The 15,320-nt window shown below is 36.1% G+C and overlaps 1 protein-coding gene across 2 annotated transcripts; it reads right to left on the bottom strand.

Annotated features, from left to right (window-relative positions):
• Nucleotides 1–866: 866 nt before the first annotated feature.
• On the bottom strand, nt 867–13,152 carry LOC142748059 (cathepsin J-like). 2 transcript variants are annotated; one of them, XM_075855182.1, is made up of 8 exons: nt 13,132–13,152; nt 12,850–12,953; nt 9,513–9,655; nt 8,498–8,677; nt 8,230–8,412; nt 7,247–7,406; nt 5,459–5,573; nt 867–1,180 (listed from the first exon to the last, which is right to left on the bottom strand). In XM_075855182.1, exons 2-8 carry the CDS (start codon nt 12,950–12,952, stop codon nt 1,078–1,080), a joined length of 987 nt encoding a protein of 328 aa, XP_075711297.1. In that variant the 5' UTR covers nt 12,953; nt 13,132–13,152; the 3' UTR covers nt 867–1,077. The 2 variants fall into 2 exon arrangements, with proteins under 2 accessions (XP_075711297.1, XP_075711296.1); XM_075855181.1 differs by lacking the exon at nt 13,132–13,152 and having other exon boundaries at nt 12,850–12,967.
• Nucleotides 13,153–15,320: the final 2,168 nt, after the last annotated feature.

Below are 15,320 nucleotides of genomic sequence, written 5' to 3' on the forward strand. Positions count from 1 at the left end.
GGACAATTTACATCCGTCCTAAATATCCATAGTCACAGCACATTATATGTTATTTATATGGTCTATGTTGATCACTTGTGGTGTGCTAGATGCTGCCTCTCAAAAAAAAGAGATGGTCTCTATACTCAGTAAGACAAAATATACTGTAGAGTCTGTGAAGGATCTATGATGAGTATCAAAAGATGAATCCACATAACAATTATTAGAGAAACGTCTGCCTTTTATTATTATATATATATTTAAATAATGGTCAAAACTATATTATATTGTTATTATTATTTTGATTGTAAATATGTAAATACTGTAATTATCCAATGTGAGTTTAAAAAAAAATAAAGATTGAGTGATTAAAATCTGTGTACAGGACTAAATGGAAAATGTTGGTGCTATATAAGCAATTGAAAGTAACTAAGTCTCCATAGTGTAGCCTGGTAAATAAATCCTGTGTCGGACTGGAGTTCCTGGAACTCACAAAAGGAAATGATGAGGGCCGACCCTCAATCTATACAGAACATGTGTATGTCCTCTTGTAATTTCTTAGTTGTTATCATTGCACACACAGAACACATCAACAATAAGGTCTAATAGGTTATTTGCAATTCAACCCGTAAGAAATAGACCCTAGTGGTGAGTGACTGGCTCCAAAGTCAACTCCTTTCTGCTGGGTCTTTGTGACCCATTATTGTGTTAGAAGAGCCCGGGCGCACCTGAGGATCCTCTGGTGCTTTGGTGGGCCAGTCCGACCTTGAAGGAATCTTAATCTGGTGCCACTCTGGTATAGATAGCAAAATCATACACTTGTGAGCACAGTTCTTTTCAGTACCATGCAAAGGTTTGAGAAAGCGAGTATAAAAAATACATTACAGTGAAACAGAATGACGGCATTGGTTTATTTATAAAGAGCAGGGAGCAAAAAAAGAGGTCATATATATCCTTCTATATATACGGTGGCAAGACATTTAATATTAGCGTTAATGAAATTACACTACATTTACATCAACTGAAATGTAGAGAAATTTCAGGTTTTACAAGTATAACTTTACAGAAAAGGAGTCATAGAATATTGACACAAAAACATTACTCCAGGAAATCAAAACTGGCTGCGTATTTTGATATGAAGCACTTGTCGATATTACGTTGGACTTTCGCAAAGCCATTTTCTCCCCATTCTTCACCCCAGCTGTAAAAAGAAATGTAAATACATATGATGCAGGTGACGGTAAACATTAATATATAAACACATTGAACTGCTAAAACCAGTTTTAAACATAAACTGACTTGGGGAGAAGAAGGAAGCATTTTTAAAACTCGTTGAGGGAAGACATCAGACTAAACCAATGGAATAGTTGATGAGTGGTGCATCACAACCAGTTGGGTTGCCATCTTTATTTTCCAAAGTAGCTCTGAAAAATTTGTATTTCAATTTGATTTGTGGCCACTCCTCCACGCTTTTCGGGACTAAATTTGATAACTCTTCTCCATTGTGATAATGACCTAAAAAACTCAATTTATCATTAGGATGGGGGCATATTTTAATTATCTTACCAATTATAATGCACAAAGCCACGGGTTCTTCTACCTCCACTGTAAAGAATTGATCCTTCACACCATGCCAGTTTATACAGTGCCCCTCACATGGCGCTTAGCTGCATCACTCCTAGACCTTTCTACATTTCTATACAATCCATGCCCTTATTTAGGATAGGTAAATTACCCCATGTTTTGCCGTAACACATTGGAGGTCATGTATCGACAGTGTCATCAATAAGAAAATGTTTTGAGCTATTTCACACATTTGTTGCATCTTGTACAGGAGGGACGCTGGTCAGACAGGTGTAGACTGTCGTTCACGTGTTCATTTTTTAGTGCAAGCTACTGTCATAATGAGGGAGATTTATAAATGCCTTTATGCCAGTTTTTTGCCCGAACCCCTGTTTATGAAGCCTGATGTTGCTAAAAGCGTGCATTCTATCCCTCTCTGCTAAACTACTTTCACCGGCTGACAGACTACTCAGACTGAACACTTTTGCAGATATTTGGCAGTTCTATCTATCTATCTATCTATCTATCTATCTATCTATCTATCTATCTATCTATCTATCATCATAGCTACTGTATTTATCATATTTTAAGTCTCATATTTGCTAAAGTACATGCAATATTTTAAAATGGTCACCAGGTTGATACATGAGCCCCACTAGGGCACAAGAAAAATACTTTTTTTTCCTGGGGTGCCCTGAATGCAGGATGACTAAATCTTTCCAATGGTATATTTACACACACATATCTGTATTCTGAAATAGTCTTTTTTATTACCTCTTTATAAATCTGATACTGGAAATGTTATATATGTGCATTAGTTATGTAATAAGTAGAAATTAGTGAATTTCCCGAAATTAGTTTTTGGTCTGATCCGATCGAATTTGTTCCAAATAAATTTGCCGCAAATCGCAAGACTCTCAATTGGCATGAAAACTAGTCTTAGTCCCTAATGTCTTCTTGGACTGTATCAAACCCCTTTTAAGCTCTTTGACACCAAGCCAGCATAAGTAATGTCATCTGCCTACAGTGTATACCCCCCATGATTGACTGTGCTAGAGTGATAATCGCAGTTCATTTTGGGAAGACTGCCTGCAACGCACTAAGAGGAAGCCTGTCCAGTTTTATGTGATTAATTTTCTAATCTGTAAAATGCCAGCTGGTGCTCCGTAGTTGCTGCTATTTTGCAATGATTTGTGTGCCGGAAACCTCAAATATTTTGGATTTTTCCGAACCCGAAAGGTTTGGAAAATTTGAACCAAATTTGAGTTATTTAGAATCGATCCGCTCAACTCTAGTAACAAGCTAATGGCAAAATATGATATCTTGTTTCTTTCTCTATGAATCACTATTTATGTGCCAGTAAATATATTTTAAAACACCATCTCCCACAGATGTATAACAGGAAGGTATCTTTACCATATTATGAAAGAAAGATCAGTGTACCGACATGAATGCAAAGCACAAATTCAAATATTTGATAGTGTAGACTTTACTGTTTAGAATCTATTATGTGTAATGGAATTCTAAGGACGTGAACTATGCAAATTCTAGGGATAGGATACGATCTCAGTGGCTCAGTAGGGTGAGTTGTGGGGAGTGGTTGTTTTACCAGAGCTCGTAAGCAAATTAAAATGACCACTTCATTTGACTTAATTGATGGTGTACAATGGCCAAGAAGCCTGTATGGGAAGTGGGTCTAGTTTTTGGGGTGAAGAATTCAATATTTGCTTATTGTTCAGCCAGCAAATTAAGAGAGTTTTCAAGAAAGGCAAATAACATAGAACATAAATAGCACTCTGCAATTCTAATACTGCATTCTGGTTTGTATAAATTATACTTCTACTCGGTGGCTAATAAAGACAGTGAGATAATCAGCATGAAAAACTGACATCCACAAGAAAAAATAAACCAAATCCTATACACAACCATAGGGTTACAATAGATCATAGGAAACTGACTTGAAAAAGGTGCAGATTGGAAGGTATTGTAATTGAATTATATTTAAAAACAAGTGCTACCAATCAAAATACTTCTTTGCTTCTGACTAACCAAGGGATACCGGTGATGGGCAGAATGTATCCTTTAGGATGGATTTACACACCAAATTTTTGGGAAAAACACAGCAGTTTTTGTGACAGCTTACATGCAGTTTGTTTTGTGCCAAGGCCAGAAGTGGATTTAAAAGAAATGGAAAATATAAAGAAAGGACTAATACTTCTCCATCCTGCTGGAACCACTTCTGGCTTTGGCTCAAAAAACTGCACCAAGAACTGTAGTTTTTTTTCCCCCAAAAAACACTGGGTGTGAAACCACCATGTAGCTCATGTCAGATTTCTGTCACATAACAGTCATGACAGGCTAAATGTACCCAACCACTAGCTCATCACTATATACTGGTTTAACACACACTAATTTTCATAGTGGGGTTTTTTCAGCATTTTTTTGTGTGACCAGATGTTACTTTAAAGTCTATAGGGCAATATAAAACACACTACATACAATGCATTTTGTTTTGTTACATTTTGGTGGTGTTTTTAATGTCAATGGTGTTTTCAGGGTCAGGGGTTTTTGTTTTTTTAAAAAGGCTGCATGCTCTGGGTATGGCCTTTTTTCTGGTGTTAATTTTTTTTTTCAAATGTAACAAAATGAAAACCGCAGATGCTTGTAAAACAATGTTTTAAGGCCAGGATCGCACACACAGATTTAATGCCGTTTTTGGTGAAATTTTTGGCTCCGTTTTTTCAGCCAAGGCCAGACGTGGACACAAAATGAAGGAAAGGTATAAGGATTAGACTGGTGCATCTCCTTTTTTTGTGTCCACTTCTGTGTTTAGCTCAAAAACACAGAGTCAAAAACGGCATCAACACTGTGTGTGTGATCCTGGCCTAAAAAGGTCTTGATGTTTACAAGCAAAAAACAACTGGACAAAAAAAATATGTGTGAAGGAGGCCTTAAGGATAGATAGATAGATAGATAGATAGATAGATAGATAGATAGATAGATAGATAGATAGATAGATAGATAGATAGATAGATAGATGATAGATAGATAGATAGATAGATAGATAGATAGATAGATAGATAGATAGATAGATAGATAGATAGATAGATAGATAGATAGATAGATAGATAGATCGATAGATAGATTCCATCAATATACTGACTGCACATATATGTGTGTAAGCAAACACACACTACATAAAGAGCAATCTCCAAGATCGCCACTCAGAGTTGACTCAGAGTAAAAGGGCATTTTTAGTCCCATGTAACTCAATGAAGTTTGAGGTTAATGGTGCTTTGTGTACCAGTTGTAATTTAGGCAGTAGCAAGCTGGGCAATTTCCCAAGACCCTGTTGCCCCTAGGAGAAAACTAAAACCCCCCAGTACTATTTACTGTGTATGTTGGAATTATTTGGGAATTGAATTTCAGTATTATGTGGGATATTTAGGAAGTACAGTAATATTTGGATGCTGCATATTATTTGGCGCCTATATAATGCTATATTATTTAAAATGTATATGGCAGTATGTTTCTTGGCACTATATGGTCAAATGTCAATATTATGTGGGCTAAAACGACAAAATAAATTGTCTAAAAATGGCAAGGAGTGGGGGGATAATTAGCTTGTTGCTCAAGGACCAATTTTCTTTAAAACTGTAGGCTGGTTAGACCTGTAAGAGATCCTCTCATATCTAGAAAATAAAGCATAGAACGTAAATAAAAAATGTATTGTAAAGGAAATTCAATGAAAACGGCTTCCAGAAGAATTAGCAAGAATATTCAAGGGAAGTAACATAAATAGGCCTACGTATATTTTGTCCAAAACCAGATATACGGTACTCACAAAAAAATGTTAGCACCTCAACGCTATCCACTCATTGGAGTTAAGGCTAAAAAAGTTGTGTTCTTAACTTACCTATTCTTTATTATCCAATATGGCTGCTCCTCATCTTCATCATCCTTTTCAGTGCCATAGCCGATAGCAATAATTGCATGATTAGCATCTTCTGCACAATCGCCATCAAATATTCCTTGTATTAAAAGAAAGCATGATATAAGTTTTCTGAAGAGTTGTACAAAATTGTTGTAAGAAGATATAAACGGGCAAAGTCTTTACTGGCCAGTTACAAATTATTCAGCTATTTTTCTTACTTTGCCATTTTTATCTTAGTTTCTTCTGTTCCATGACTTTTACAGTAAAACATTTCCATAAACGTCCTCATTGGTTTCAGTAGGATTTTTGTGGCATCAGATGGCCCTAGTTAGGTTCCATTCCACCAGGCTTCTATTGCTTTTGATGGCAGAATTAGTGTCGTTTTCTATGCTAAAAAAAACAACTGTTGGACCCTATCAGAGCACATTCAGACGTGGCAGAATTTTTCCGCTGCAAAAGTTGCTGCAGATTCGTTGCGAATTTGCAGCAATATATTCATATTCGACAGGTAATTCAGACGTTGCGGATATCACAGCGGACTTCCCGCAGATTTCAGTTTTTGCATTGAAAAGGCTGAAATCCGCAGTGAAATTCCACTGCTTCTCCGCAACAGAATGTGCATGCTGCAGAGGGGAAATTTTGCACTGTTATTTTCCGCAACATCTGAACAAGGTTGCTTAAAAAGGTATAGAAAAGAATGGAAAAAACGGCTGCTACAGATTTCCACCGCGGACTGTCCGCCACGTCTGAATGTTCCCTTAAACTCAATCAGATGTATTAGGATCCCACTGGCTAGTGCATGGGAAAAGTGGAGTGGTATCCCATAGCAACCAATTATTTTTCAGCTCCCATCTTTCAGAGGTACTTTAGAAAATGGAAGCAGATCCTTTCACTTACACTTACACTGATAAAAATAAAGGTATACTGATGTTATCCAGCCCAACCAAGGCCAAAAAGTCACTCTTTTGGCCTCCGTCGGGCTAATGGAGCCCTATGGACAAATGTAGTGTGTATTATGGGAGCTTTTCCGGCATACATACTAAACGTAGAGAAAAAACGTAATGTGAATAGGGCCTTAGCAGGGATTCAAATCAATATATCCTGAATATTTTCACACAAACTTTATTTCAATCTGCAGATAACATGACAGGTTCCCTATAAATAAGGATTAGTGAAGGTGATCGCTGTGAGTCTAAAATTCTACAAAATCCCTAAATGAAATCTAGTCGTGCATTTAGCTGGCTGATTTTATACATCACTTGCCTATCTAAAAAGTATGAATGATTTAAAGTGGATCTGTCATCATACTATGCTCTCCTGTTTAAGGGATACAAATTACAGGGACAGATCTGCGGTACTATTAGCCCAAATAACACACAAAAAAAACGTGTGCAATTTGGCTAATAGCACCTAACAAAGAATCCAGAAAATTCGTAGTTATAAGTCTTCTGTATTCATGAAGGGAACAATACCACCACCTCCACCACCTCCTCACCAAGGACCGATCATGTATTGGCGAGGTGTACGGGGTGAAGCGGAGGGAGTGCTCCCCTCATTAATACATCAGACATATAACTATGAGTGTGCTGTATTCTTTGTTAGGTGTTATTAGCCAAACGGCACAGTATTTTAATACTTTTTATAGTGTAGCATCGTTTTTTTTAATTAATTTGCTGTTTTGGGATAATGGTATAGTAAATCATATTGTGATGACATATTATCTTTAATACAAAGAGGATGAATGTCAATTATAAAAAAATATACTGTTACCGTGGCTATAATGCATAAAATCCTGGTCTACCCCAAACCCAACAGCCACGGGTCCTTCTAGTGCCACCGACGACACAATGCTCTGTTCATCAGGCAGGTTGTAGTATTTGGTTAAATTTAGCATTATTGCTTTATCTTCTTTATATTCACACTCTTTTTGCTTGTTTAAAAAAACAAAAAAAAAAAACAAAGAAGCAACATTAATATTTAACCACTTCATTACCAACATATTTTTTTTTTATTAGTGATCAGACATAGTTAAGCATGTTCTAATTTTTTTTATTTGTCTATACAAATAATTGTTTGCCATCTTTTTTCGTGGTACATAGGACTTTATTTTCTACCATGTTTATTAGAAGTATTTTTTCTTTATTTGTGGGGGGGGGGGGATTCCACAAATATCTGTTTTTCCAATTTCCTATTTTGATTTTTATTAGTATAAAGTTTTTAAGTAAGTTCTTCTTTCCATTAGTGCCATTTTTAGATCCGCTACCTGATATAAGTTACAGAATTGCTGTATGTATGCACTCTTTTGATGAGTGGTAAAAAGTTAATTATCATTTGTAGAGTATTTTCACCCAAAATATATAAATATATACATGTTATACATATAATCATTACCTAAAATTGTTTACATGCCGGTTCTTTAACATTGATGTATTTTGCGTGAGCCGTACATTAAGTGCCAAGCATTGGATCAGAATACCTTAAAAAAAAATGGCATGCAATACAATCTTTCAGCTTCTCATGGAATTATAAAATCAGAGGCACACAAAGGTACAGTAGGGTCCAGAGTTTTATGGATGCGTATTAACGATCCATACCACACATGGGCTCTTAGATATATAGATGGTCCATTATTTTGTTTGCTATGGATCCGTACCAGCAGACTATGACAAGTATATATTACAAGGCTACACTGCTTTATTTCAACATCAGGCACACCAATTATTGCTGCCCTCAGACAAAAAAAAAAGATATACCTTCTGTTCATATTCATAATCTTCAGATTTCATGATTCCATTCTGTGTTACATACATTAGTGCTTGAACTGGGAGCCCTCCACAACATGCACCATCTCCACTATCACAGTCCACCAGTTGTTGCTCACTCAGGGTCATAAGTTTATGGTTCTTTATGCAGAATCGGGATTCAACCACACCAACCTTAAAAGGACAGAAACATTCATTTAACCCTTTATTCATTCACAGTAGATCACAAAGAAAAGAATATAGAGTATAGAATACCTACTGTTGCAAATGCCCAACATGAGCCACAAAGTCCCTGATTCTTTGCGTCCGTCACACACTTAGACTCCCTCCAGTCAACATGATCAGGTAGACCTTCACTTAGTCCATAGGTGTATTTTGGAGAACTAACTTCAGCCCCATTTGACATAAGGCAGCTCTTCCTCTTGACTTCTTCAGGTGTCTAGTGTATAGTTAGAAAACAAACATGTATTGTTCACTGCTTACTGCATGTCAATGGAAATAGTATTGTTAACATGCAGAAACTGAAAACCTGTCCAACCATGACCCACTGACACAGCTGCAGAGCTCTTTCTTCTACACGCTATGTCACTGTGTCAGTTGGACATTATTAGGACAGGTTTTCAGCCTTTGGCTATAATAAATGGAATGGATCTATACTTTAAGAGCAAACCTAAAACTTGAATATAGTAAGGAATTAAAATATATTAAAAAGTTGCAGAACTTTTCATTATATATTAAATCAGCTTTTAAAATTGGAACCTTTTGTGAAACTATTATTTTAAGTCTATTGGGAATACTTGGTGCTGTTTGGACGACTTTTCTAGCCCAAATCCTAAATACAGCTACCCAGGTTCATTATGTTTTGCTATTATAGCATGATACATTATAGCATGATGCACCTCATTGGCAGACGATGATGATACGAAAATGAGATTTAAATACTTATGCAACATTATACAATGTTCAGACGGGAGGAAACAAAGATACCTAAGTCAAGGGGATAAATACAGTTAGAAGAACATAATTGCTTTTTTCCAGGAAACCTTAGACAGGTATGGTGGTGTTTCTAGAAGAAATAACTCATGTTTATCTAATACTGTATAACCCCTTTAATTCCTTTTTAGTACAGAATATCAACTAAGGAAGAAGCATATGTCTTTTAATAAATAAATAAACCCCTATTTTCCCCACCAACATAAACAACAGTATCTGGTGGAGAACTTTAGGAAACTGCAGTCTATCCAGTCACTGAACATATATGAAAATGAACTTACTATGTCTGCAAACTTATTCATTGCCATCCAGTATTTGGAGAGGCCTTCGTCAGCAAGTTTATTCTGTTTCTGCACCTTATGCCAAGTGTCTTCCCAAACTTTTCTCCGGAATAATTCTTCCCTAGTAGATGAATATCTTTTACCTAGCAGAAAATATTTTCAAATGACCATTACTATCATGTCAATATTAAAGGCAAGATTTTCTCAGACTGTGAGTTAGTTTAAATTTATATAAATATTAAAAAAGAGACATTTTATATAAAACCAACAGTACTTGATAACATGACAAAATACAGTAGATTTTTGCCAATACTATGGGATGCATGGGTTAGGCTCACCTTGCATAGACAGCAGTTCTCTTCTACATATTAATTTCCTTTTATTTGCTTATATTTCTAACGGTATATGACTATAATGTATTGTAAGGCTTTGGTCACATCTTCATCGGTAATCCGTTCATGGGTTCCATCGGAGCTTTCCGTCAGGGGAACCAATGAACGGAATCCAAACGGAAACCATAGGTTTCCGTTTGCATCACCATTGATTTCAATGGTGACAGATCCTGTACAAATGGTTTCCGTTTGTCACCATTGTGCAAGGGTTCCGTAGACGGAATCAATACCGTAGTCGACTGCGCTATTCATTACGTTAAAACAATGGAACACAACGGGGACAAACTTTTGTTTCAGTTTGGATTCTGTTGATGGGTTGCCCTGACGGAAAGCACAGACGAGACCCATAAACGGAGTCCTGAAGCAGATGTGAACGAAGCCTAAATATGTTAAACATTGCAATATATATATATATATATATATATATATATATATATATATATACAGTCCAGGGTGGATGAACACAGCACTCCAAATGCAACAAATCAGGCCATGTGCTCGTTACCTGGGGGTGAATCAATTCCCCAATATCCAAATAGAGAAAAATGTAGAGCGTAGTAACGGCACCAGGACTTCAAGGTGGATGAAAGCAAAAGTGGATTTATTTCACCTCAACACAGCAACGTTTCGGTTCAACAGGAACCTTTCTCAAGATGGCTTGAGAAAGGTTCCTGTTGAACCGAAACGTTGCTGTGTTGAGGTGAAATAAATCCACTTTTGCTTTCATCCACCTTGAAGTCCTGGTGCCGTTACTACGCTCTACATTTTTCTATATATATATATATATATATATATATATATATATAAAATAAATATTAGCACTATTCATTTCACATCAGTACCTTTTGCTATTCTGAAATCGCATTCTCTAAGTTAGCACCCTATTATTTTAAATATCAAGTTATTATAGGTATGTTTTTTAGGCAATATATTTTATTAAAGGGGGGTGCCTACTACTGAGTATCCTTTTGTTATCCCATGTCTGATAAACATCTTATAAGTTTGACTTTACTTGGCCATGGTATGGCAGAACTTTAGGGCCGCAACTACCGGACCCCCACAGTACTACTGAACCAAACTTAAATCACCATAGGGTTCTAAGTTCAGTTAAATAGAACTGCCAGGCAATATGGTGCTGTTAAACCTAAGGCTATGTTCACACATCGTGATTTGTTGCAGATTTTGATGCAGATTTTTTAGCCAAAAACAGTAGTAGTTTCAAGAGGAATGCGAAACATAAAATCGCGATTTGTGAACATAGCCTAAAAGTATGTTATAGTAAAACCCTATTATCAGTTGGCCTGTGTTCATCAAGGATCGTTCACACAGGATTTTTCATTGCATTTTTACAGTGTACCGGAAAAATAAAACACAAGACTCATTGTAGTTTTATGTTGTTTGTGTGTTTTTATTACTATTATTGAGGTTTAAATGTATATTCACATGCAGCAGATTTATTGCAAACATTTCTGAAACTTTCTCAATCATCTGAATAGAGCTTGCAGAAATCCATGCACATGTTGCAGAAACAACCACAAATATAAAATGGATTTTCAGTTGCACAAAGTTCTGCAACAAATTTGTAGCATGTGAATATTCTCTTTAGGCCTGATTTACACGAGCGTGTGCATTTTGCGCACGCAAAAAACGCGGCGTTTTGCGTGCGCAAAATGCACTTAACAGCTGCGTGTGTCATCAGTGTATGATGCGCGGCTGCGTGCTTTTCGCGCAGCCTCCATCTTTATGACACTCCGTTTGGATGTTTGTAAACAGAAAAGCGCGTGGTGCTTTTCTGTTTACATTCAGATTTTGACAGCTGTTGCGCGAATCACGCAGTTCGCACGGAAGTGCTTCCTTGCGACCTGCGTGGTTTTCACGCATCCATTGACTTCAATGGGTGGGTGATGCGCAAAAAACTCACGAACTGTCTGCACTGCCCCATAGAGTAATATAGGTGCGTACGACACGCGTGAAAAGCACGCGCGTCGCACGCGCGTATATTATGCTCGTGTAAATGATGCCTAAGTATGAAGAACACTACCAAGGATGCCACACCAACAGCATGACATTTTTTTTTTTTTTTTTTTTAAAGTACCATGCTCTAAAAACACACATAAATGCATAAAAATCGAAATAAATAAAAATGCATTAAATAAACAGAAAATGCAAACAAAATGCCTTGTATGAACACGACAAAGCAGTAATTGATACTATTCATTGAAAAGATTGCATGTAAACTTTATTTAATCGCCCGATTATGCTTGTTTCTGATTACAGGCCTCCATAGTCAGTTCTGGAAGACATTGCTGTAATATTCCTAATTTACTGAATAAGCCTGGGAGACAGAGCATGTGGCTTCTGACCGCTCTACATGTAACACAGTTCATAGGAGCTTCATGCTTTAACATCAGAAAGAAATCTAATGAAATATATTGGAAAAAACTTCAGCTAGCCAAGTTCTGCATTATTTTAATTTTAAAATTCATTATTTATAAATGGAAAAGCGAATGTACATTATTTTTCGTAGCTCGTTATAATGCAATTTTTTAAAAATATATTTATTATAATAATTATTAGGTTGCACCTCCTGCAGGTTTCATTAGGTCAGCACCCTTGGTAGTTGTTCTGCTCATTTAGAGCTAGAACCAGACTTCCCCAAATAAATAAGTTATTTTTCTGTAAGTCTGTACTTTGCATTCGGTTGACATGAAGTGTCCTTGTCCAATGCAGTAAATATTTGGCAATACACTGTGAGTCTACGCTTCAAAGTGCACAGTGTGAACAAATGACTTACCTTCATGCCGTATACCATATGGTATATGCCATAAATATTTTTATATTGTAGCTCATGTATTCTCCTTACACAAAAAAATAGATATACGTACCAGCAATTTATCAGAAATAATCTACCTTCTATTCATATATACTGTTACTTTATCAATTACCGTATTTTGTCTTCCATGTACTCCATTCTTGGTCGAAGGAGGTTGAAGCTAACGTACAGATGAGGAAAGTGGCAAAAATACACACACTTCTATTCAAATGCATTCTGAAAGACAACATCAATTCATGAACTACTCATGCATCTAACAAAGCTAATCCAATCTCATACTATGCAATGTAGGGATGATATGATCCATAAAATATTACATGAAAGAAACCAACACAATGAAAAACAGACCATTAGCAAGATTCTGTTCTATTCTGCTATACTATATTCCACTGACCTGAAAGAAGTGCTATCGCAAGTGAATGTAAAACCCCAATGACACCAGTCTATATATATATATGTATGATTAACATGTAGTTTAAGAATTATCAGATTATTCTAACTGAATAACTCAACCACATTGGCACTGTGACAATCTGATTACTGAAAACAGTTAAGAGTGGTAAGATTACCAATTTGAGGGGTTTTCTGTAAAAAAAAAGTTTTTGGGCTTCTGATATGAAGTGATGCAACGTTGTAACGTACATTGTTTTTTAATTCCTCACCCCTTTAAAGTAAAGAATGTTTCCATTGACAGCAAGGAAAGAACTTGAAAATAACGGGGAATTGTAACACAAAGGGAGGAATTTATTGAGACTGGCATTTCACACGCCCGCTATGAGAAGTCATAGATTTGCGCTATAATTTTAGCCAGTATTCTGGTTTAAATAATAGTACATTTATCAGGCTGCGGTGGCCACGCCACTTCCATTTTTTTGAAAATGACAGAGGATGGAAAGTCGCTGAATGTTTGTGCAAAAAACAAATCTTCGTATTGTATAGAGTTTCTTGGAATCAGTATTAGAAATGTTGTGTATAACAAATGTTGTAGGACTTTTCATTATTCAATAGCAATCTTTACTTATATAAAACCTAAACTCAATATATAGTCAGGCAGTGCATGCGTTATGTAATTTAACCAATTTTACTACTTATCATTGCAGGAAACTATAACTTAAGCATGGTATAGGGGGCAATTCCACCGGTCTCAGGGTATTTCCGACATCCCCATAAAAAAATAATAAAAAAAACTGAATTTGATAAAGTAAGGCCCCCTGCACACGACTGTGCCCGTTATCAAGGTCCGTGATTAAATTATATATTATATATATTATAAATTATTGGAGAACGGTCCGCAAAATAAAAAAATAGGACATGTCCTATCTTTTGCGGAGCCTTTCTAGGGCACGGACCCCCTCCCGTAAATATATGGGAAGGTGTCCGTTGGACAATAGAAATGAATGGGTCTGTAATTATGGTTGTGTGCATGTTGCCTATGACGGTTTATTAACAAAATAATGCTGCGGAAATATTATGCATTTATTTTGTTCAAATTACGAGCTTTGGTTCGCAAACAGCTAACCATGAGGGACAGGGTGCTACCCCCGCTAGCACCATTTTGGTATAAAGTACTAGCAGTTTCCTTTCTTCTAAAATAATAGAAAAAAGGCAGAGAGTCCCCCATTTAAAAAAGAAGATGAGTCTCCATCCAATGTTTGACCCAAGGGCCTATACCTAAGGGACCATAAACATAATATTGTCGTGTACACAAACTTTATAAATCCATATTAGATGTGATTAACTACAAGCAATACAGTCAGCATGTAAATTACGTTATGATAATTTTTAATGGATGACAATCATTGCCATCATAATTGAAGTTAATCTGATTTGTAATTTGTATTATCAGCTGAGCCAGTCAGTGGTTAATACTATCCAATGTTAAACTGTGTTAGCCCACTATTGTTCCTTGAAAAGCTCTGATAAGTTACGGTACATGGAGCTCTTGATAAAAAATTAATCTTGCAAATTGCAGTTCTTGTGTAGACTGCAGCAGTTTTTGCTTCAGTAGCATTTTACTGCATTTTGATAAAACACATCATGTGTGTAACTGAAAAACTAAGATGAATAGTTAGAATTCCAAATATTTTGTATTTGATGAAATTAACCCCTTCCCCCTGCTTGCATTCTGGGTCCTAATGACCAAGCAATTTTTATAGTTTTTCTATAACTTTTTAATGTTTGTGTCGACATAGCTGTATAAGGTCTTGTTTTTTTGCGGGACAAGTTGTATTTTTTAATAGCACCATTTTGAGGCACATATTATTTATTGATTAACTTTTATTAACTTTTTTTGGGGAGGAATAGAAAAAAACCTGAAATTTCACCACTCTTTTTTGCATCTTAAATCTATGCCGTTTATTGTGTGGTATAAATAACACAATAACTTTATTCAACGGGTTGTTACGATTGCAATGATACCAAATTTGTATAGATTTTGTATGTTTTACTACTTTTACAATGTAAAAACACTTTCTTTTCAAAATTGTTTGTTTTTGTGTCTCCTTATTTGAAGAGCCATAACTATTTTATTGTTCCGCCGATGCAGTTGCATGAGGGCTTTTTTTTTTTGCAGGACGACTTGTA

Source organism: Rhinoderma darwinii, chromosome 3 (genome assembly GCF_050947455.1).
Source record: "Rhinoderma darwinii isolate aRhiDar2 chromosome 3, aRhiDar2.hap1, whole genome shotgun sequence".
NCBI classification, from domain to species: domain Eukaryota; kingdom Metazoa; phylum Chordata; class Amphibia; order Anura; family Rhinodermatidae; genus Rhinoderma; species Rhinoderma darwinii.